Source organism: Manihot esculenta, chromosome 2 (assembly GCF_001659605.2).
Source record: "Manihot esculenta cultivar AM560-2 chromosome 2, M.esculenta_v8, whole genome shotgun sequence".
NCBI lineage: Eukaryota > Viridiplantae > Streptophyta > Magnoliopsida > Malpighiales > Euphorbiaceae > Manihot > Manihot esculenta.
The window spans coordinates 4,113,983-4,138,231 of NC_035162.2; the positions used below are offsets into that span (position 1 = coordinate 4,113,983).

At 35.6% G+C, this 24,249-nt stretch overlaps 4 protein-coding genes across 9 annotated transcripts; 1 reads left to right on the forward strand and 3 right to left on the reverse strand.

The window, feature by feature from the left end:
- The first annotated feature begins 1,232 nt into the window (after positions 1-1,232).
- On the forward strand, positions 1,233-4,075 carry LOC110608706 (pentatricopeptide repeat-containing protein At3g29290). 2 transcript variants are annotated; one of them, XM_021747984.2, is made up of 2 exons: positions 1,233-3,307; positions 3,713-4,075. In XM_021747984.2, exons 1-2 carry the CDS (start codon positions 1,640-1,642, stop codon positions 3,896-3,898), a joined length of 1,854 nt encoding a protein of 617 aa, XP_021603676.2. In that variant the 5' UTR covers positions 1,233-1,639; the 3' UTR covers positions 3,899-4,075. The 2 variants fall into 2 exon arrangements, with proteins under 2 accessions (XP_021603676.2, XP_021603677.2); XM_021747985.2 differs by having other exon boundaries at positions 1,239-3,307; positions 3,716-4,075.
- LOC110608705 (chaperone protein ClpB3, chloroplastic) lies at positions 4,061-10,340 on the reverse strand. Its single transcript, XM_021747983.2, has 10 exons — positions 9,803-10,340; positions 9,391-9,609; positions 9,018-9,255; positions 8,347-8,542; positions 7,875-7,929; positions 7,511-7,661; positions 6,983-7,291; positions 6,249-6,514; positions 5,162-6,085; positions 4,061-4,723 (listed from the first exon to the last, which is right to left on the reverse strand). Exons 1-10 carry the CDS (start codon positions 10,019-10,021, stop codon positions 4,397-4,399), a joined length of 2,904 nt encoding a protein of 967 aa, XP_021603675.1. The 5' UTR covers positions 10,022-10,340; the 3' UTR covers positions 4,061-4,396.
- Positions 10,341-11,307: 967 nt separating this feature from the next.
- Positions 11,308-14,654, reverse strand: LOC110605805 (membrane-anchored ubiquitin-fold protein 2). Of its 2 annotated transcripts, none has more exons than XM_043953992.1 (5): positions 14,399-14,654; positions 13,566-13,830; positions 12,294-12,458; positions 11,657-11,743; positions 11,308-11,573 (listed from the first exon to the last, which is right to left on the reverse strand). In XM_043953992.1, exons 2-4 carry the CDS (start codon positions 13,696-13,698, stop codon positions 11,688-11,690), a joined length of 354 nt encoding a protein of 117 aa, XP_043809927.1. In that variant the 5' UTR covers positions 13,699-13,830; positions 14,399-14,654; the 3' UTR covers positions 11,308-11,573; positions 11,657-11,687. The 2 variants fall into 2 exon arrangements, with proteins under 2 accessions (XP_043809927.1, XP_043809928.1); XM_043953993.1 differs by having other exon boundaries at positions 13,566-13,833.
- Positions 14,655-16,373: 1,719 nt separating this feature from the next.
- On the reverse strand, positions 16,374-23,708 carry LOC110609508 (probable galacturonosyltransferase 13). 4 transcript variants are annotated; one of them, XM_021749117.2, is made up of 6 exons: positions 22,997-23,708; positions 21,714-21,769; positions 21,429-21,584; positions 18,820-19,410; positions 17,842-18,144; positions 16,374-17,314 (listed from the first exon to the last, which is right to left on the reverse strand). In XM_021749117.2, exons 1-6 carry the CDS (start codon positions 23,187-23,189, stop codon positions 17,030-17,032), a joined length of 1,584 nt encoding a protein of 527 aa, XP_021604809.1. In that variant the 5' UTR covers positions 23,190-23,708; the 3' UTR covers positions 16,374-17,029. The 4 variants fall into 4 exon arrangements, with proteins under 4 accessions (XP_021604809.1, XP_021604808.2, XP_021604807.1 ...); XM_021749116.2 differs by having other exon boundaries at positions 21,429-21,587; XM_021749115.2 differs by having other exon boundaries at positions 22,973-23,708.
- Between the last annotated feature and the right edge of the window lie 541 nt (positions 23,709-24,249).

Genomic DNA, 24,249 nt, shown 5'->3' on the forward strand with positions numbered 1-24,249 from the left:
TTGATCAGAAAAAATCAAAAAAATTAAACCGAATCGATTTAGTAATAATAATATGTTATTTTCAATAATATAGAGAAATTAAATCATATTAGCATTAAAATATTTTAATTAAATTTTAAAATATTAAAAATCAAGTGTAAAAAATAAAAAAAATTATTAAAAATCAAAACCGATCAAAACGAACTGAATCAAACCGAATCAGACCGATTCAGTTCGATTCGGTTTCTGACCAAAATTGATTTAATTCGATTTTCATAAATACTAACATTTTGATTTTCGATTTATTCAGTTCGATTCGATTTTGAATCGAACCGACTGAATGCTCACCCCTACGAACTACAAATATGACAAGGAGCGACTCCAATTGAATCGAATTAATTTAAAAATTTGATTCGATTTTTTATTCATTTCGGTTCAATTTGATTTTTAATTTTAAAATTTTTAATTATTTCAGTGTTGTTTTGATTTTGATAAAAAAAATTTAAAAAATCGAATCGATTTGATTAGTGATAATAATATATTGTTTTTAATAATATATAGAGATTAAATTATATTAAAATTAAAATATTTCAATTAAATTTTAAAATATTAAAAATAAAGTGTAAAAATTAAAAAATTTATTAAAAATTCAAACCGATCAAACTGAATTGAATCAAACTGAATCAGATCGATTTGATTCAATTCGATTTTTAACTAAAATCAATATGGTTCGATTTTTATAAATATTAAAATTTTAATTTTCTATTTATTCAGTTCGGTTTGATTTTAAATCAAACCGACCAAATGTTCATCTCTACTCTAGGGTGGGTGATGAGAGACAAATATTATCTTAAATGTGTAATCTAAAAAATCATAATTCTAAATTTTCAAAAAAATTTTAAACTTGATGAAAAAAAAAAATCTACGGAAATAAATGATATTATATAATAATATAAAAAATAATTGAATAATTTCTATATATTTTTCATTAAAATAAATGTATATATATACAAATTACAAGTTTTGTCAAAATTAAATTTTTTATTAATTAATTAATATATAATTATATAATTTCTATAATTATGTATAGATTATATTTAATTTTTTTAGCTATAAAAAATATTTTATTATATAAATTAGTAACTAAAATGTATAGAATATATATTAAAAAAATTGTATATCATTTGAGAACTAATAATCAATTTTTGACATATTTAGATATGATATGCCGAGTGCAAGTGACACCAAAAAGAGAGGTAAAATCAGTGGAAAGTAGTCTTCTTTTAAGATTTGGAGGTTCGCGGCGTAAAACGGTACCGTTTCTGGGAGATAGAACAACGCCGTTTTGCTGCGCGCTCCACCTTTACAATGATATAAATCTTCTGTGCAAATCTATATCATCTTCTTCCCCGCTCTTTCACATTCGCAGACCCAACCTATATCCAGGTAATTGTTTACTGTAGTCATAAGTAAAGAATTCCGCTTCCCATTATTGCACTATGTGGGTACGATGCTCCGTTGTTTCTAGTGACAGTGCTTCAGTTTTATAAGCAAAAGCCATTACTTATTCGAGGTCCTACGCTGGATTTTGGTTTCAAAGAACATATATTGAAGTGAATAACTGGATTCATTTGTTTATTGCTCTACTTTGGGTCCAATTATGGCAGAAATTTTGGGGAATTCGATTTCAGTTAATTTGAAATGGGATAGGTTTGCTTGGCAAAGTAGCTTGTACAATCCAAGTAATTGTGAATATGGGGTTTGTTGGAGGAGTTACCATTGTAGCTTGTACAGTAGTTCAGTGATGAAAATGAATAGAGATCCTGTGGGAATACGCGAGTTCAGTACTTTTCCCATGTCAATGAAGGGGTTTGGATGTGCACAACGGAAGACAACCCATTTGAGTTCACTTATTGGATCCACTAAAATGACAAATTTGCTAGCTATATCAAGTTTGGCTGCTAGTAATGAACCTGGGTTGATTTCTGAAGAAAATGAAGAGAATGAGTTTATTCAAAGAAGAAAAGATGAACTTAACAGAGATTATTTTGGAGAGCATTTGCCCCCTTGGGGAAATTTGATGGCTCACCACAGATCAGATATGGATACTGAAAGTACCGCTCAGCCTTCAATGCTGTCAAGAGATGTGATCACTGTTAAAGAAATTAGGGTACACCTTTTAGAGGAAACAGATGAAGAAGACCTATCAAGAAAGATCTTGATGCTTAGCAGATCCAACAAAGTTAGAAGTGCATTAGAATTGTTCAGGTCCATGGAGTTCTCTGGTCTACAACCCAATGGACATGCTTGTAATTCTCTCATCTCTTGTCTCATAAGAAATCAACTACTTGACAATGCATTGAGAGTATTTGAGTTCATGAAGAGAATTGAGATCACAACAGGCCATACATATTCCTTAATACTAAAAGCAGTTGCGGATTATCAGGGTTGTGATTACTCTCTTAATATGTTTAGAGAATTAGGGGGGTTTTCAGGAGACAGAAATGACTTTGATGTCATTGTTTATAACACAATGATATCTGTCTGTGGAAGAGTGAACAATTGGGTCGAGACTGAGAGAATATGGAAAAACATGAAACAAAAAGGTATTAGTGGGACACAAATTACATGCTCACTGTTAGTTAGCATTTTTGTGCGTTGTGGCCAGAATGAGCTGGCTCTTGATGCATACAGTGAGATGATTCAGAATGGTATTAAACCAAGAGATGATGCATTGCAGGCATTAATTGGGGCATGCACAAAGGAGGGAAAGTGGGATTTAGCTCTAAATGTTTTCCAGACTATGTTGAATCATGGGATCAGGCCAAATCTTACTGCATGCAATGCGTTGATAAACTCACTTGGAAAAGCTGGAGAACTCAAACAAGCACTTAAGGTGTTCCAAATAGCCAAATCTTTGGGTCACACACATGATGCATATACATGGAACGCATTGCTTAATGGACTATACAGGGCAAATCGATTTTCTGATGCTCTTCAGCTGTTTGAGAACATCAAAAGAGAACAGAGCTCTCAAATCAATGAGCATTTGTACAACACTGCTTTAATGTCATGCCAGAAACTTGGTTTATGGGATAAAGCTCTTCAGCTATTGTGGCAATTGGAAGCTTCTGGACTGTCTGTCTCAACTACGTCTTACAATCTTGTTATTGGTGCTTGTGAAACTGCAAGAAAGCCAAAAGTTGCATTGCAAGTTTACGAGCACATGATCCACCAGAATTGCACTCCAGACACTTTTACCTATTTGTCTCTATTAAGAAGCTGCATTTGGGCATCTCTTTGGAGTGAAGTGGATGAAATTCTAGATGTGAGTTTATCTTTTAGCATTCCATGCAGTACTGCTTTGCAATAAATTATATCCTACAGTGCTTTATAGGGAAAAAAAAATCTCATGCTTGGAATGTTTGTGCTTTTCCTGAATTCACTCTTCATCAGCTCCTTCATATTTTTTGAATTAAATGTTTTATCTTACTGTTATTTATAATCAACTTAGCACAATGGAAGAAATGAATTTTGTGAATTGAATGTCAAGTAGACCCTATTTCTCCATAAATTTCTCAGTTAAAATCGCATCTGGATATCAGATCCTTAAATCTGGTTCGTGGTGTATTGCTTAACCTTTTATCCTATCTAGAAGAGCCATTTCAATTCGTTATGCTCTATGCATCCAAAAAAAATCAATCAATAACTTGCATTGTTTGTGTTTGCTTAGCAGCAAGTTGCACCAGATGTGTCTCTCTACAATGCGGCCATTCACGGAATGTGTTTGCGAGGCAAGATCGAGTCTGCTAAGAACCTGTACATGGAAATGCGCAGGAGAGGTCTTAAACCTGATGGCAAAACACGAGCTCTGATGCTTCAGAACCTGCGAAAGGTTTCAACTAAAGGTCGCAGGTAGTCGTTATCAAGTAACTCCTGTTGTTGAGCTGACCAACATTCTTGTTCATGAACAAATATCCATGCGTCGGATCACACAGTTACATTTTCTCAGTTGCATCCTAATGTGATATAGCGAGGTAACCTTATTGTATATTTGTATCTAGTTATCAGCTATATGAAATACTTCATAATTTGTTACTCTTATTTCTGAAATTGACGACTAGATGTTATACATGTATCACCGACCATAAGAATTTCTCATAGCATGTTCGGTAATTAAAGAGCTCCAAAGCAACATTAATGACTTATCCAAATGAAAGGGGACTACAAAAATTGTCACGAAGCCAAGAAAGGCAACCAATAAATTACTTTCCAAGTGGAGAAGATGTACATCGAGGCTTTATATTTGCTGCAGGTAAAACTTTTACAAAAGGACTTCCTTTAGCATCCCGCTTATTTCTTCATATGAGAATCTGTTCATAATGGTGTTTTAGGTTTTGAGAAACTAAAAAAACCTTCAAAGAGTCCGTGAAACAGCTTGGTTTTCTGCAGCTGAGGCATTTGCGTCAATTTCAAGCCGCTTGAAAACTAGCTTTTGCTGGGGAAGCTGGCCATTGGAAAAAGCTGAAACCTCCGTGTCCACTAATACAGTGTCCTCGTCCTTAAACTCCCCCCTTAAGATACCCTTGGCAAGTTCATTTTCAACATACTGCTGAATCACCCGCTTAACTGGCCTAGCTCCATAGTTGGGATCATAACCAAGACTCCCTAAAAGCTCAACAGCTGTCTCAGTCACCTGCATTTTCATCTTCCTGTCTGCAATCCTCTGCTGCACGCGTTCTAACTGCAATTCACGACATAAACATGATGTGAGAATCTGAAATACAAAATGGAGAATCATCTCTTGCTGAAAGAAACACCAAAAAAATTATCTAAAACCAATTACTTAACAGAACAAAAACTATAGCCTGTAGCCTTCATATAGTAATACTGAATATCCAATATACCTCACATGTGCACTAAAACGTGTATGTGACATGACACAATCTAGAAAAGCATCAATCCTAATCTATCAGCTTAAAAATGGTTGCACTTGACAAACTAGCCCATTGTCCTGGACACAAAGCCCAATTAAGAAGATGAATGATACATTATTTGCTTGGTCAACACATTTCAGATGCTTTACTAATGTTTCATGTCAAAAAGTTTCTAAGGTAATGAAAAATAAATAACTGAATTAATAAGACCCACACCAAGCAAACTTCAAAGCAAAGCCAAGTACCTGTAATCTGACAATGCTGTTTATTTGATCGCGATCCAGTGGCTGGAAAACTATGTACTCATCAACCCTGTTCATAAATTCAGGTCGAAAGACTGATCTTGCAGCTTCCAACACCCTCTGCTTGATAGTTTCATAAGCTACCTCCTTTGGCATGTCATCATCCGTGTCAAGTATGTATTGTGAACCCACATTGGAAGTCATTATGATGACAGTGTTAGTGAAACTAACAGTGCGACCCTGTGAATCTGTCACCCTCCCATCATCCAAGATCTGAAGGAAGACGTTGAACACATCAGAATGGGCCTTTTCTATCTCATCAAAAAGAATAACTGCATATGGCCTCCTGCGAATTGTCTCCGTCAACTGTCCCCCTTCCTCATACCCCACATAACCAGGTGGGGCACCTATCAATCGTGAAACTGCATGCTTTTCCATGTATTCGCTCATGTCAATTCGTACAAGGGCTTCTTCAGTATTAAACATATAGGAAGCTAGTGCTTTAGCTAGTTCTGTTTTTCCAACACCAGTGGGACCCATGAACATGAAGCTAGCTATCGGACGCCGAGGATCTGAGAGACCAGCTCGAGATCTCTGAATTGCCTCGGCTACTGATCTCACTGCATTATCCTGACCCACTACACGCTTGTGCAGCTCTTCCTCCAAATGCAGAAGCTTCTCTTTCTCTGATTGTTTGAGCTTTGAAACAGGGATGCCAGTCCACTTGCTGACAACTTCAGCAATATCATCTCCTGTAACTTCTTCTCTCAGCATGGACTTTCCAGAACTCATATACTCATCCAACTCTTTCTCAGCACTTCCAAGTTGGCGTTGCAAAGAGTTAAGGCTACCATATTTCAGTTCAGCGGCACGATTAAGATCATACTCACGCTCAGCTTGCTGAATCTCAAGATTTACCCTGTCTATCTGCATAAGAAAGGGGGAAGAGAAGTTAGATCTGGAATGCTTGTATTTCACTATTTTATATAATTAAAGGTGAACGTCCTTAGGATTTGCTGAGAATTTTCAGAAGCCAGTACAGTCAACAACAACAACACCACATTAGTAATAATAATATTAAAAGTAATACCTCCTCCTTAATTGACTGAATGCGAGTCATGACAGTCTTCTCATGCTCCCATTGCTCTGTCAGCTCCATTTGTTTCTTCTTCAACAGGGACAATTCAGCCTCAAGGCGGTTCAATCGATCTCTTGAAGCTCTGTCTGTATCATTAGTAAGAGAGAGCTTTTCCATCTCCAATTTCAATACAGAACGGTCAATTTCATCAAGGGCAGTAGGCTTTGAAGTGATCTCCATTTTCAATTTTGCTGCTGCTTCATCGACTAGATCAATAGCTGCAATTTGAAAAAATGCATTAGCGCTCCATCAGAGTAGTGGGTGCTTCAAATGAATTTTGCAGAAAGCTTGGAGTTGATGCATGTAGCTGGAAACAAATATTGCATTAAAAAACCTAGACATTTGCAGGAAACTCAAAAAGGTGAACCAAATGAAGATAAACTTAAAACAAGAAAAAGTAAATCTCTTTTAAGTATCCATCCTTGATCATGGAATAGCAGTTGAATTTCTTTCTAGTAAGTTTAGCTTATCATATCAATACTTTGAATTAGCTATTAAATTCAATGAAAGCTTCGGGAGAATAAAAAAAGTCATGCAGAATGTTTTGTTTGCACTTGCAATTCCAACTGCTATTGCAGACAGTGCATGAATATAGCAATTCAAAATGTCACATTTCATAGAAAAATGTTGTGGAACACAGCCACCGGCACTTCAGGCTGCAATACATCTCAGTGCATCGGTTGTACCTTTGTCAGGTAAAAATCGTCCGCTGATATAACGGTCAGAAAGAATTGCAGCTTCCACAAGTGCACTGTCAGAAATACGAACTCCATGGTGCAGCTCATATCTTTCACGTAGTCCCCGAAGAATGGAAATTGTATCTTCAACTGAAGGTTGATCAACATAAACTTGCTGGAAACGACGCTCCAAGGCAGGATCCTTCTCAATATATTTTCGATATTCATCTAGTGTTGTTGCACCAATACACCTTAACTCTCCCCGACCGAGCATTGGCTTCAAGAGATTGCCTGCGTCCATTGCACCATTTGTAGCACCTGAAACAGATAATAATATGTTATTCATAGTTATCCAAATTATTACACCACTTTTTCAATAAACCTCAATTTCATAAGCTAGGGATAGCTACTAATGATATTAACATGCTGAAATTTTACATGCCCATATTTAATCTTTGATTTAAAAGATCAATTTGGTACATGAATAGGATCTCAATGAAAAGAAGAGAAAAATCTGATAATTGGCATGCATATTACCTGCCCCAACAACTGTGTGGATCTCATCAATGAAAAGGATAGTCTGACCATCTGACTCTGTAACTTCCTTAAGTACAGCCTTCAGTCTATCTTCAAATTCTCCTCGATATTTTGCCCCAGCAATGAGTGCACCCATGTCAAGTGATATTAGCTGTAAAGCAAAAGTGGGTAGTATGAGCAACAAATTTAAACAATGAGGATGAAATACAGCCAATACAGTAGCATCCCTCCTCTCAGTGATATTTCCACAATCCTACCCTTCAAAAGGCCAGAGAGAGCCACAGGGAGGGAAGGGTAAGGAGAGAGCTAAAAGAGGAAGTAAATGGTTCCTTAACAGAATTGAACTTGCACATTAAGAACAAACCTTCCTGTTCATCAGAGCTTGAGGTACATCACCTTGCACGATTCTCTGGGCCAGCCTGTCCGAGAGGTATATTTAGATTAGTCCCCGGAAGGCAGAAATAAACACCACAAATGTAAGAATCTAGAGTAAGTCGAGTCAAGGTAAACCAAAATAATTCAGTGTCCTTAGGACTTCAGACTAAATCCACAACCTCAAACTAATGCCATAACAAGCAAGCAAGCAATCAGGACTCAGCACAAAAGCATTTATTCTAGCATATGTAGGATGTTAAACTCCAAAGTTTGAAAAGGGTTTCGCACATTCAGTGTCAGGATAATTTAAAACAAGTAATGGCTGGTTAGGTAACATACTAAATAAACCATAAACACTTAAGAACAAGAACCCCATTTATCTCAAAAGACTAGGATCCTGTATTCCTCAACTCTTATGACAATGCCCTCTAGAAACATGCAAATATTTGCTTAGTTCTTACCCTTCAGATATTGCAGTTTTCCCAACACCTGGTTCACCAATCAGCACAGGATTGTTCTTTGTTCTCCTAGATAAAATCTGAATGCATCTTCGAATCTCATCATCCCTTCCGATAACTGGGTCAAGCTTTCCTGCTTTTGCCATAGCTGTCAAATCTTTTCCATATTTCTCTAGAGCTTCATACTTCCCCTCAGGATCTGTACAAAGTAGCAACGTGAGACTAGCTTACATTATCAAGAATCCAACATCTTGAAAACAACAAACACCAACAAACAAAATGATGTGTCCACATCAACAAATGAAAACTGAACAACACATATGAATAAAAGCCATTTTTATATGCAACTATCTCCGACTTTTTATAATCAACTATCTCCAGTTTTCTATAAGCTACGACTGCATTGATGGATAGTTCATAGCTTGATTATTATAGTTTAGACCTTGTTACAGTTCAATTTTGAAAATAGCAAAGCTTCAATTGGTCAGTAAGTTGAGACCATCATAACTTTTAACTTTCTAAAAAATGCAATGCATAATGAAGGAAAATCAACGGATAAAGTACATATTCAACAAACATGCAACACAAACCCGATTAGATAAATGCATACACAGGCTTATGCATCTGTGCAGCCACACATCCATGTAACAAGCTTAACAAGAAAAATTTTCGACCTTGGTCTATAACTGATTGGCGCCCCCTTATTGATTCTATTGCAGATTTCAGTGTCTGCTGAGATATCTGAAAATCCCTAAACAACTGCTTCCCAAATCGTTGATCCTGAGTGAACGCAAGAACCAAATGCTCGACAGAAACAAATGAATCCCCGTAGTCTTTCTTATACTCCCTGGCTCGTTGGATCAAAGCCTCCAAATCACGTCCTAACATTGAACCAGCAGATTCACCAAGAACCTTGTGTAATTGGACAGTAATAAAATTATCAGACATAAACTGTTAAAAATTTGAAAATTATAAACTTATGGAACTGCTGACTAGACTACTGCATGATGGACTATCTCCCAAACTGTGTATAAACTCGGGAAATACCTTCGGCTGCCGCTGGATAAACTTATCAGTAGCTTCTAAAAGACGTGTATTATCAACCCCAGCTTTTGAAAAGATCCGACGAGCCAGCCCATTTTTCTGCTCTAATAGAGCTTTCATCAAATGCTCTGTCTCCACTATCTGATGCTTGTTCTCTTTGGCGACATCAGGAGAAGAAACAATTCCTTGCCATGCCATTTCCGTAAATTCTTGCTGAGTAATCTGTTTAAGCCCCAGAAGTCCAAGTCAGCAAAACAAACACATGATTAGTGCTCGAATTCCACACAAGTAGAAGACCCCCATTAACAACAGGCACAAAAACGATTCCAGTTGCTTATATAATCCCAAAGCCAAAGACTTAACAACAATACACTAAACATAAAGCACCAGAATACAGAAATAAACAGATACTTACCCTTCCATTAGAAGCATTACACCTTACGACAAAGGACCTTCGACTCCTCGAAATACTCTCGTAACCAACGCCACTCCTCTTCAACAAAAGCGACTTCAGAGAATTCCGTTTTGCAGGAAAGCTTAGAGACGGCAAAGGTAACACATTCCTATTACTCTGATGTGGGGACGGCGGAAAAAGGCTGATCCCACTAAACGACGCCGCAGTTGTAGCTGCCATTTCAGGAGCACAGAGCAGAAGGAAAGATTGCTCGACGAAATAGAGAACACACGAAAGAAAGCAAAGTTGCAGGCAATTAAAGAGAAAGGCAAAGGGTTTAACGTGGGAATCAAGGAAATTAAAGATAGAGAGAGACGGGAATTTGAAATTTGATTTTAAAGAGGAAAAAATAAAAATAAAGAGAAACAAAGCCAGTGTTAGTATGTTACAGAGAGTTCCTGAAGGCTCGGGACTTTGTTGGTACGCGCAGTGCCTTGATCATCATGTGCAAACACGTGGCCGTTCTGTGTATAGCGCTATGGATACGACAGAGAAATGGAAGTCCCATGCCAGACTTCTGGATTTTGTAGTCCAATGGCTAGAATTTATATATTGCAAGATTGGGCCGCAGCCCACAGATCCAAAATTTTCATTCGCCTCCAAAATCTTAGATTCAGCTAAATCAGCCCAAGCTCTAAGCGTCCGTTAGAAATCCATAACCCACCATCAATGCACCCGGGCCCAGATATTTAGATATCAAAGGAGAATGTTTTAAAGACATAGAGAATTTACTCTTTTTTCATTTAATTTTAGATAATAATTTTAGATAATCAACTTTTCAAAATAAAATTGGATGGTTAATTATTATTGTTTGGGTTTTCTATAAGTAAATGAATCATTCATTAACTTTTCAGAACATAAGTTGTGTTTCGATTTTCTATAGTAATTTCTCATTTGCAATAAATTTTGCAGTAATTCAAATTAATTGATTTTTTTAATAATTTTATCATTTGAAAAAGAAGGAATTAAAATCTCTTAATTTAAAATTATCATTTTAATGAAATTGATATTAGGTATAATTTTATAAAAATTCATTTAATATTATATTAAAAATTATTAATATTATATAACATATGTATCCATTAAATTAAAAAAAAGATGTAATAATAAAACTGGCAATTTAATTAACCTTCACAACATTTTATAAAAAAAAAAAAAGCACTAATCCGCCATATTTGACAATTCCTACTCTCCCCATCACCAGAAAAGGGGAGAAAGTTACTGCTTTTGACATTTAAGAGGTAGTGCCGACAAACATCTAGAAAGAAGCTTGCGGTTGCAGAATGGAAACATATAACTAATCAAGCCTGTCCAGGGCATGACATGATCATCATCCCAATCAAATTTGGCAAGAAAGTTGGGAGCTTTCAATGCTTCAACTTTCAACTTGGTAAAATAATGACCATGGACATAGCTTGAAATACAGTTGGATTGTGCAACTATGAGTGATACAACACAACATGACATGAATGTAAAATGAAAAATATGAAATATGCACCAATCTATAATTTTCATCATATAAATCTGATATCTAGTTGCATACATACAAGCCGAGTCGAAATCAAACTTAACATTAATCACAGTATACCAAATGGACTGAGGCACGGCTATCTGATGAAAGGCAAAGAATGGCTCAAAAAAGATGACCCATGATAGATGAACATGATGCCATGGCCTATCACCAATAAGCAATTCACCAGCTTTGTGACTGAACCAGCTCCAAACTCTTTACCTGTATAATAAGAGGGGACAAAACCTTTAAGAGCAAAATACCTCAACTGATAAAGAAAGGGATGTCAAGTAACTAAATTTTACCTTGATGTCATCCCTGCTCATGGAGCTGTAGTTATAATATAACACAAACACATTTGTTCTGCTTTGATTGTCTGGATGATCTCTTTTCTGCTCCAACAAAAAGTGATGCAATTCAAATGAGCATTTTTAATGATTATTAACAATTCAACTAAATGCATTTTAAAAGGAAACTAGTAGAAGAATCCATTCAAAAAAAAGCTTTGGAAAATGAGAAAAGCCAATGAAATTGTAGGATATGCAGTTGGCAATCGTTAGTGCTTTCCTTTATAAGCTGATCAATAATAGCATGAGTCAAATTATTGTATTAAAGAAGGTTTTTGGTGGACACACTAATAGAGAATGTCTATTTGCTGTTCCTAGCCCTTTAACATATTCATAAATGACTAAATGGGACCACAAAAATGGAGCCATCATTCAGCATAAACTAGAAAGCAGAAGAAAAGAATTGGTTGGATTGCTTTATTAAAACAATAAGAAAAGCTTTTCCTTTGTCCTTTTTTTCCCCCTTTCAATTTGAAAAACAGACAGTTATTCAAACCAAAGGGGAAGGCTGAGGATCACAGAGACAACCAAGGAAAGATAAATAACATGTAAATTTTGGTTATAGTTTTCCGACGGTTACAGAGACTATTAGTACCTTTATCCAAGGAAGATGGTTGAACAACTACATGCATGGTTGTAACGCCACCGGGGATATCACAGAGAGGGCTCCGGCATTCCCCTACTGTTCTGTTGTTCTCCAGTATTTTGCCTGCACTTATTAACTTGAGATCTTTCACTGTCCTTGGACCATGCTCCTTGTCTGTCAAGCATATATTAATTTAATCATACAAGACAAAGTATAAGGGAAAATCTTAGGTTTACTAGATGATAAGTGCAATGATAAAACAAAGGATAGTTATTTTTAATCTAGCGCCAATGAACCGAGAATTGGAAACCACAAAATAACTTTCCAGTTCAGGTTTCCCAGTTCTCAATTAGCTGAAAATTAAAAGGTTGTCTAGGGGCTATAAATGGACCTACAATTGACATGCTCACTTCTGGTCGCTCCCTGGTGCTAAGTTATTTCACTTGATAAATAACAACAATATAAAAGCTGAAATTTTGATCCAGTGTAGGAGGACTTAGATTTTGACAGGTCTCATCAAATAGCAATACTGAAATCCATTACAGGTCTTCAATGTGCATAGGAATTCAATTCCATACAGTTCAGTTATTCCCACAGTTGCAAAAAAAACAAAAATAGTTTCATGAAAAGCAAACCATATCACATCATAATCATTAAATGTTCAGGTAACAGACATGCAAATTCAACTAAACTATTGCCCATAGTATAAGCACCATAACATGCTTTTATGGCCTACTTGGGTGGTTATCTCAAGTCTGAACAAGCATATAATCAACTTTCATAGATTTCATTACAAGTATTTTCTTCTTTTTTTTTTTCTGTCGGCAATCAAATTGCCAAAGGAAATACAGAGAGGAGGCAAAGCAAAAGGGGGATTTTGGCTCCCCAAGGTCTTCTTCTCTCCATCATTTGCCGCATACTACATGTCTTTCCAAGCATAGTGAGTTCATGCAGTTGTCCTCAAAGGCCAAACCAGAAATCAAGAATTTCATCAAGAATGCTAATTCAATAAGGCTATCACTAGATTTGATGTCATTATAACATTGTATGGAGCTTTATCCACAGGATGGGTTAGTGCCTATATATCCGATTCCATGCCAAGTTTGAGAATTATGACATGTGCAAAGGTTCTCGCTGCTGAGCTTTCACCAGCAAACACAAAATATGACAGAATGATTCTCGCATCTGAAATTCCACCAATACATGTTGTTCTACTCTATAACATATGTTATTAAAAATAATGATTTTGGAATTGTTCAAAATAAATAGAACTCAACTCACCTTTAGGCCATTGAGCGAGAACACTCTCCTTCAAGGTTGAAACACTTGTAGCAGCAGGAAAGGTTTTGGGACCGATATCAGATCCATCAGTCAACCGAAACTTGATCTCTAGCTGATCTTGCACCACGGCCATCTTTGAAGAATCACCAATTTCCAACCTAAACTACCCACAAGCCTAGGTAGAATATGTAATCTGAATTCAATACCACCTAAACTTGCTCCTCACAAGGACAAAGATTTTAACAAAATTTTGAATCGGCAACCCCTGCTAAATTAAAAACAGAAACAGAATAAGGAAAAGTGATCCTTCAACACATAAAGTTTCAAATATAAGCCACAGAAGCATGGAACTGGAAACTTAGCGTAAAGAAGGAAACACCATAAAAGATTTAGCTATAATTTGGGATATCCAGTAATGGAACTTATAACCAAACACGATCACTTAAGTCTATCCACAAACTATATTCTTATACCAATCATGGGTGAAAAAGGGGGAAAGAGAAGAAACAAAACACCCAAAGTAGCACATTTCACCCAGAAGCAGAGTAGAAACTACAAAACTCCAAGGAATAGCCACAAAAATTACAAAAGCCTCCTACAGTCCTGAACCGGGTCTAACTTCAAATTAATTCAAACAATTGTTCCCATAGGGAAGATAGTATATTGTAAAATCTCCAACAGCAACTAACAACAGACCATAAAACGCCACAAATCCCCAGTTGGATACCCTCAATAACACAAAGGTACCTAAAATCCTCAACTTGTTCATCCCCAAACCAATCAAAAGAAGAAAAAAGTCAAAAGAATTGAAATTCCTAGATAGGGCAGCTTACTTGGCTGTAGAGACGATCTGGGTGAATCTCTCTTTGGTTGAAAAATCCAGGCTGAAGAAGAAGAAGAAGAAGAAGAAGAAGAAAAGTTGATCTGTATATCAGTGGAAAATGGTAAATGGAGATGAAGAGATCAAATAACAACCCAGAAATGAGGCTGTTTCGGAGTTTTCAAAGTCTTCCAAATCTGTGGTCAATGCTTCCATTCTTGCTTCTCCTAGCAATCTCCTAAGACCATGGAAATAGACAGATATCCCTCTTTTAATACACAAACAGTTTTGCAAAATAATAATAATAATACAAAAAACTGACCTTTTTGGCCAGTTTCCCATCATGTTACCTTGTGTTAAAATCACACCATGTATTGTGTTCCACATAAAATTGTGTAAGCACCATCCTAGCCATTCATCGTGATCAGGATCCACTGCTGCTTTTTACCTTTTTATTCATGCAAGAGTATTAAAAATAAATTTAGCATATTTTAATAATAAAATAACTTCTTTCCCCCTTATATGGTGATGCTTGGATATTTTATGAAAAAAATAATTTCTAAGATATTATTATTAATAATAGGTTAAAAAGTTTTTTATTATAAATATGAATTAATATCCAACAGAATTAATGCAGTTAATAAAAATGGAAAATTGAGATTTTATTCTGATACTGAATGCATCAAATCAATTAAAAAAATAGGCTTTTAAAATCATGAACCGAAGTTTCTTATAATAAATATGAATAAATGAATGTGAATGAACTAGTTTTTAATTTGACTGAAATTTAGCGTAATTGATTGTAAGAATGCAACTAGATATCACTAATCAGAGACATTTTGGCAATAGTTTGTTGTCCAGATTATAATGACAGATGTTGGGCCCATCCAAGGTATGATTAGAAATTGTCAGAACTGAAGGCAGCCATGCTGAAGAGAGTTTCTCTTCTGAATATAGAAGTTGAGTTTTCATGTCATGTGAACTCTGACCAAGGATTTGTGGGACCCTATCGAGCCAGATCTACCTCATCCAGAGGACAATGTCAAATAAAAATTGCAATTCCGTTCGCTGGTGCCCGCCTGCCGCCTTCCTTGTACTTGCGACAACAGGATTTTATGCTAGACGGTGCTATTTCCATTTGCTGACCTGTATTATATTTACTTTTTTTTTTTAATCAAAATTTAGCGAACAGATTAATAATTTCTCTCCTCTTGCATAATCTTACAAAAGATATATCGAGAAGTTTGAACTTGAAATTTCTATATTTTTTAATCCTTACACATTAAGGGTGAAGGAAGAACAACATTCATTTAAATTGACAAGGAAATGGAAGAACCCATCAGATTCTTCCATTTGGAATTTTGCTAAGATCAACTGATATCTTTTATGTCATTATTATAACTAAATGACAGGAGTCCAATTAATTTACTGATTTAACAATGACAAAAGCACAAATACAAAAAGAAGCTCCAATAAGATAAGCAGGAATGTGTTAGGCACAAGAAACCCTCTACCTTGAAAGAATTCAGAAACAACAAATTCTGCTGTTGGATGCATAAAGACAGAAAATTATAGCAAATGAGTTCCTTGTCATCAACTTAGGAAATTGCAAGAACAACTTTAGCTGTTGCAAAGACATTGTTATCAAAATCTCTCACTCTGTGATTATGATTATATCTTCTCAAGCGTATAAAAGGCTACTCTGGCGGACATCCAATCTCTCACCTCTAGCGTTTACGCTGACATTATTCGATGATGGAGGTTGGTGTTGGTCAACGAATAGGAGCCAGAATCTGTGTGCAAAACCATGGGCTGCCAAGGCATATATTAATGTTAATATTACTTGTTCTGTAAGTGAAATAATTGATCTAGAGAAATACGAGTTCAAATTCCAACATGAGCTGAAAAAATTTTGAGAACGAAAGGAGGGAAATAAGCTGTTCTACAATTTTTCAGTGTCCATTTTGATAACATCACTGAAGCCATAATGAGAAGTTTGAAAAGAATTTCCTGCACATTTTAAATGTATATCGTGAATCGTACAAAACGAATACTGATATAGAACCTAAAAATAGTTCCCCAATTCAGTGGGATCTGTAACCAAGCAATCTCCATTACCTACTCCTAAATTTCACCTTCATGATATCGAAGTAAAAGCCAAAAGGAAAGGAACATACTAACAAAAATGAAACAACAGGAGAACAAAACAATGAAGGGAATGCAGCAGCCCTCACAAAAGTCCCATCCTAGGTTTCCTCTTCCTTGCACTAATCAGCATGATGTATTGAAATATTCACTTTGTATATATCGCTTTATTCAAAAATATACGAGCTGAGAAATTGGGTTAGACTTCCGGTAGGAAGACTATCCTCTTCCCCAACCAAATATATGATGGATTGCTATGTTACAGATCGAAAGAATGAATCTCATGCGCGAGCCAGTGATGCAGGCCTTCTCGAGCAATGGTGCGACGGATGACAGTGAATTTAGACCTGTAACACTGCCCTTGACAAAATTCTGCTTCTCGTCTCAAATAGATCTCAACAAAATTCTGAGCCCTCAAACAACTGTCGTGACTGAAAATCACTTGCATCATTTCTTGTTCCAATTCTAGTTTCTACCAGCTATGACCTATGATTGATCACTATGATTCCATGATGTGGCAGTTCCTTATAAAATCATTGGAGTAATTGACGTGCTTAGTCCAAAATGGTCGGAGATGCTCAAAGCCAATCTGCAGCCACGGTTTTGACTGGCCATTGTAGTGAATAACAGCAGCCTTTTTCACATTCTCTATGTTGGTGTTATTCTGATAACCCAAGCCGAGCATATGCCAAGATGGGTCGATCGGTTGAACATGACCTTTAAATGCTATTAAAGCTGGTGGTAGGGTACCAAGCTTCCACATTGTCAGGTTTGACTTCAAGTTCTGCACAGAAAACCATTGATATGCAATTTATGATAAAAAATAAATAGGCATTTATAAAGACAACCCAAAAGAAATATATGAACATTTGAGAAATCCTGAACATGCATTCCAGTGGCATATTTTTATTAAATATTCCACCAACCTACCAAGAGAGGATGCGAGATTTGGGAAGTGCAACATTTTCTGAAACTACTAAGAAAAACAACACAAAGTAATATACATCTTGCATACTTAATTACCAGTAACAGAAACAAGAAAATAACTTCCAGCATGTGCATGGCATGGCTGTGGTCAAGTAGATAGAGAAAAAATTAATAGTGGTAGAAGAATATTGGCAATTTTGAGATTCATTTTCATGGAGGAAGTGCCCTGGACTCTCTAGATCAGACCAATGATAAATCATTTGCAACAGGTGAATTTTCAGCTCTGTTGTCTTAATCCTCAATATACACCCATGAAAAGGTGAATAAAGAAGGCAAAAATAAAAAAAATAAAAATGGGCAGGAGAAGAGTAGCAAAGTCCGTACCTCCTTCAACCAGGAATGGTAGGTTTCTCTTATATTTGTTTTCCTCCAAGCACAGAGATCAAATATGTTCATCCCATAGGCCCATGCACATTCATTAGGGTCCAAACTTTTTGCAATGAGGGGATGAGAAAAGTTGAAGTAGTTTTTGAAATACTTGGACATTACCCACTCATCTTCACCTTTACAAGTTTCAACAGCTCCATTAACCTTTCCCTCAAGGTCAATTTCCCAAAGTGGAGACAAATCACGCTGGATGACAACATCATCATCTAAGAAGACCACCTTGTCAAGGTTCGGAAAAAGCTGTTGAATATACATAATTAGAATAACAATATTTGGAGCAAAGATGAAATAAATAAAGATCGAATGAAATAGAATCCAAAAAAAAAAATTACAACACACCCATGTCCACCCTCACTGACGCAAGAGATTATAATATTCAAATTACAGGAACCAAAACCAGTGTCCTTAAAATAAAAACAGCAAGATATTATAGTCAGCAAAATCAATTTTAGTGTTTTCTTCTTGATAAATCATACTACATCTCACATCTTATCCATACACGACTTAGTATAGCTGAAAAACACCATGCTTTATTAGTATAAACTTAATTAGCATGAGGCAATTTCAGTATATTCACATTATCCCTCTACATACAAATTCAATGTCCATGCCCATGACAACCCCAGGCTCCTTGAGAAGTATATCAAACATATTTTTATGACGTATAAACTAGAATTCTCAGAAACCCATTTTTAATGACAGATGTTAGTCCTCATTAATGACCAACAGTAAATCCACCCACAGAGTAACTACTCAAAGGCAGAGTCTTGTATCAAGTAATCAAGCATCACAAGTCTTTTTCCCCTGTTCAGTTTTTCGCCTTTCAGTCAGCAGTTCATTATGGCAACCCATAGTACATGCCATTCTAGACCCCTGGTAAAGTCAAATGAAATGTTGTACAATCTCTCTGATTACCTCAGGTAAATATATGCGGAGATGGTTGAGCAGGGATATGTACTTTGGACTTCTAGACTGCAACTTTGAAGCAAACATTCGTGGAGTTGTAGTACTGGGATTGGCACCTGCAATGTGATTTCCATGGTAGTAATTCCTGATACCGTTATGGTTCTCTACAGCTTCAAGTACTGGAACATTCTCCCTCGTTAACCAGTCAAACTGGTGCACACCTTTGACTTCAACAATAGCAGGGAACACAGAATTTAGTGCAAACCATGAATGCATACCCGCATAAGTTTTCTTGTCAGTAATTACATGAAATACTATCTTTTCAGGTTTTAGAGATGATTGGACAGTAGAAGTAACCACAACTGAAGCAGCTAAAATGTTATCAGTGGACAAAACGAAGTGATGGTAAGAGTTGTCAGAAAGCAAAGGAAGCAACTCTGGAGATGGCAATTGTTTGCGTGCATGAGCATTGGAGGAATATTCATCAGTCAAACGTAGTGAGAGACAGTGGATGCCTTTTGGAATGGAACTTGCGGCAAAGTGTTTGTTCATCAGCTCTGCAAATTTAGATTCCCTGATTTCCCTTTCAAACTTCTCCAACTGTGCCAAAAAGGAAAGGCATTAGTTGGCAATCATCCTGTTAACCCTCCATTGACACTTCTCCTCTCCTATTTTCTTTCTTAGGAGGTAACTTCATTCTGTAAGTTTATTTATTTATTTAACAGCAGTGAGGACATGGACAACTAGAATCAAGACAAAAAAAAGTATACACATATATATGAAATATTGAATTGATCCACCAATTAATCAGCCAGTTGGTTTAACAAGTTACAAATATAGACAGAGAACAAAGATACAACTTTAAATATGACAAGCATAGAAAGATCTAAAGCTAGATATTCAGTTACCCACCAATATTAGCACTCATGTTTCTAACATTTAGGCTTCAACAAAGTAAAACAACCAAGTAAAGATTCATTTACAAAGATTATGGAATATGGACTCATTCAGCTTGGGGCACTTGGGTCAGGACGTTGAGCTCCCTAGGAGTTGCACCAGCAAACATCGTAAAATCTCAAAAAAGGAAATACAGATAAAATAAAGTCAAAAGAAAAGGAGAAAAATAAACATAATCTGCTATCTTCCAGGTAAAAAATTGCAACAATATTTTCTTCAAGAAACCAGTAAAAAAAAATTCAAGATACCCAATTTAGTTAAAGATAAAATAAAGAAGATAATATCAGTAATTTTCTGATTGACATAGGGATTTCTATACTAAGTAAGGAAGAAGATAGCCCAGTGACCACGTAACTAATGATAGAAAAGATGTCAGTAAATTTTCTGACAGATAGAGATGTATTAAACAATGACTCTCAAGACAAATGCACTAGGTCCCCAAATTCAGACCACTCATTTATGGAAGTATCCAAGAAACAGCAAGTTAGATAAGAAATTCTGAGGATGACCACACACACACTAATATATATATATATATATATATATATATATAAGCATCAAAGAAGTGGTATGTCAAGAAATTTGCCCAATATCATAGAGAAGAAAAGTTGTGGACAACTGGACAATCTCAATTGGACTGGCACAACTAAGAGATTTATAGAAATACAATTTACAAAGAAGAACATACAGAAAGCATATTGAGGAAAAGTTATAACAACATACTTAAAAATTAACATTATCTACAAAACCACAAATCAGGCAATAATTTGGCAAATGAGCTTGAGGTAAGGTCCACAAAGCTCCTCCAATATATCATTACCTACAGATCCTACGAATCAGGCACTGAAACAGACTAGCTCGATAATTCTATATACATGAATAAACATAACTTGCATAAATATAAGTTGGAAAGAAAATGCAGTGTATCACCACAAAGCAAACAATAAAAGCATGAAAATTAAGAAATGAAATGCAATATTAAATATATATGACATGCAAGTAAGTTCAACCAACTATACATGGGATGTAAATCAGCTTGTCAAAATTCAAACTTTCTAAGCCAAAAACCATCTAAACACTCAAAACGAGATAGATATTGAGAGAGAAAACAGATCTTATCAATTAATGTGAAGACATCTAAATCTTCATCTTATCATATTCATCATTTGCGATACTTGGGCTATTGATAAACCAAAATGGCCCAAGCAAACAATTTTGATCTGTTCCCTTCAGGAAAATCATGACATAAGGCATGTAAAGGAGAAAACTTTGAATATCTTTTCCACTCCATCTTCCCATCTTGGTTTTGCAAAGAAAAAGACAGTGCTACTAAGGTAGCACCAAAATATACATGTTCCCCAAATATCTTTCCCACAGTATAAAGATCATGATCAACAAAAGGCACAAACCTAAAGTTTAAAAATAGGTTCTTTCTAATTTCTATCTAGCCTGTGCAGTCAGTTAGGACCTAAATCAATAACAATGGCAGTTCAAAACAACATAAAAAAAGTGCAGTTAGCAGATGCTCAGTACAAAGACGCTACCCCAGTATTCCAACCTACTCCCCCCCCCCAAAAAAAAAAAAAAAGAATCCCAATTCCCAGGAAAAAGAAAACAAACACTTGAGCATATAAATCTACACTATAAAACATGAAACATACCATAGCCCTCAGCATGAAAGCAAATGTTTTTGCATCATACTGGTTGCTTTTCATTTCAGACACAAGTTGGTTATAAGAATCTGGGAGCTTTAGACCATCTGGGATTTCCTCATGGTTTACTTGATTGAGAATCTTGTAAAAGTCTTTAACCAGCATATGCTGCATCATTGCCAACAGTAAAAGATTTCAGCTTATTGAATAGATTAACAAACTAGGGTCCAGGAATTTATGCAAAAGTATGAGTTTGATGTCATCTGACAAAACATAAAGGGAAGAGTTATTTACCCCTGAATCATCCACTCTGCCAAGAAGCCTTGGTCCCAGTCGCCTACCTAAACAATCTGAATCAAAGATGAATGATAAGAAAGCAGAATAGGTCCTCAAATACACAGAAGAAGCACATTGAAAGAGAATTCTAGAGCCTGATCCTAAAGATAGAGATGCACAGTAACAGATTAAAGTTTGGAACCGGAAAAAGAAGCTATATCAACAAAGGAACTTCTGGAAGACAATTGAACTGATGCATGCAGATGAGTGAAAAACAATTTTCACAAGATGTGGTTAATAAGGACCAAACTCCACTCAGAACTTCTTTGCAAATATTGTAAATTAGGTATTGAAACCACCCATTAACCAACCAATCAAACTATAATTCCATAATAAACTGTTGACATAGAAAATAACACAAGCAAAATCCATCAAATAAACTTTAATATTTAGCTTAACAATTGGAACCTAATCTCCCAGCATTTGGTATTAAGAATTTGGAAAACCATCACAAATCACTTACTAGGAAAAGCCCCACGGGTTTAAAACAAAAGATGCTGCACATACACAAAATGTAATATGCATAGATTGAGATTCTACTATGAATTAATCATGCCAAACACAAGAATTCAAATACAATTCATGAATCAAATGAATAAATTCAGGTACAGAACACTACTGGGCAACAAATAAAGTAGGGATAACATATTAAGTAAACAAATCACAATTAAAGGAATACAGCTTATGTATATGCATTTCTGCACATTTATTAGCAAAGAAAACGAGTTATCAGGATGACAGAATAAAGTTTGGGATATTACATGCAGAACCATTACATGAACATAACAAGCACAAACCTGTGATCTATTAATGTCTAAGGGTCGTACAAGAGTGCAATAAAATATTACATAACACGGTAATTTGCGGGTCAAAGACAAATCGAATCAGAACAGGATCCATTCATCAGATAACAATCACAAACAAACATATAGGTACATAGACAGTATAGATATTCATAGATGAACAACGAGAAATAAGGAAATACGAATTGAAAACTAATACAGGACAAGTTAACTCTCTCATATGTGGATAATAATCACAAACCCAAAACAATCAAGATCCATCCAAGGCTTAACAATACATTTGAATTTTTTGGAAAAAAAAAATGAATATACACATGCATAAAGAGAAAAATAAACCATGGAAAGGTGAATTATAATAATAATAACAATAACAATAATGAATAAGAAGAAGAATAAAGAAAAAAAAAGAGGTACCAAATGAAGAGCACTTGTTGACACCTTCAAGGGTAACAAGAGCGGTGAGAATGAAGACAAAGGGCAACAAGAAAGCGAGAATGAGGATGGTATGGAAAAGGGTTCGATAAGATATGTGGCGAGCTGCGACCTTGATCTTCATCAAGTCAATAAATCCATTGCTGCTGCTGCTCGATATCGTGATGCTTCTCATGCTAGGCGAGATGTGAAGCTGCATATTCCTCTCCTGTGCAGCCCACCACCACTATCCTAGCAGTACCACCTCCACAACGATAAAGTATCAGCTGCTTGACTCCTTCCAATCCCAATAATGCCCGACCAACCATCAGATCCACGCCCGTTGTTATCCAATCTTTCTATTCCTTTCTGAGATCCACCACTACCGTTTCTTTTCTGGATTTTCCTCCTACTGAAGCTATTTTCTCGTCTTTGTGGTTTTCTCAATGACCACATTGGAGATTTGGCTAACAGCAATATGGGTATTTTTTCCAATACCCAAGAAACCAAAGATTTAATTAAAGAATCGATTAAAATCAATATAGGGCAAATGGGTTGATTGCTTTTTTCTTCAAATCATATCATACCATACCATACCATTACCATGGATCAAAAGCAGAAAGAGAGGCAGAAACCAAAGGAAAGAGGAGAGGAGGGAAAAAAAGAAGAATTGGGTTTTTTTTCTTGTTTTTGCTATTCTCTCCTTTCTTGCTCGCTTTTCTCTCTCTCTCTTTGATGGGTGTATCGTGCGATCTAATTTCCTCTTTTTTGAAAATTATTAAATAAATAAAACTCAATAATTAAAACGATTATAGTCAAAACCGTGTTTGGGTTTAGAGAGAGAAAATATGGGGATGTAGAGAGAGAGAGAGAGAGTTTGACCTTAGACAGGGAGGTGTGTGGTCTTAGATAGCTAAATTTGAATATCTCCTATATTTATGGGCAAACATCTGCTTTAATAGCTCATTAACTTCACATTAATATTATCTCAATCCTTCTTAATTTTAGATCAGTCAGTACAACTCCACTAAAAAGTTTTAAATTCCAAACATATTAAAATTATACTTATTTTATTAATATTTTTATTTAATTATTTTCTAAAAACCTCACGTATCAAAAAAATAACTAATTTAAACCAAATAATGTCTTAGTTTAACTTTCTACTTTAATCTCTTTAAATTAAAAATGTGAAATTAAAATTATACCAAAATTTCCTTCTTTTTTTTTTAACATATTTGAACTTTCTATTATGTACTTGTAAAAAAATCATTGGCAATATA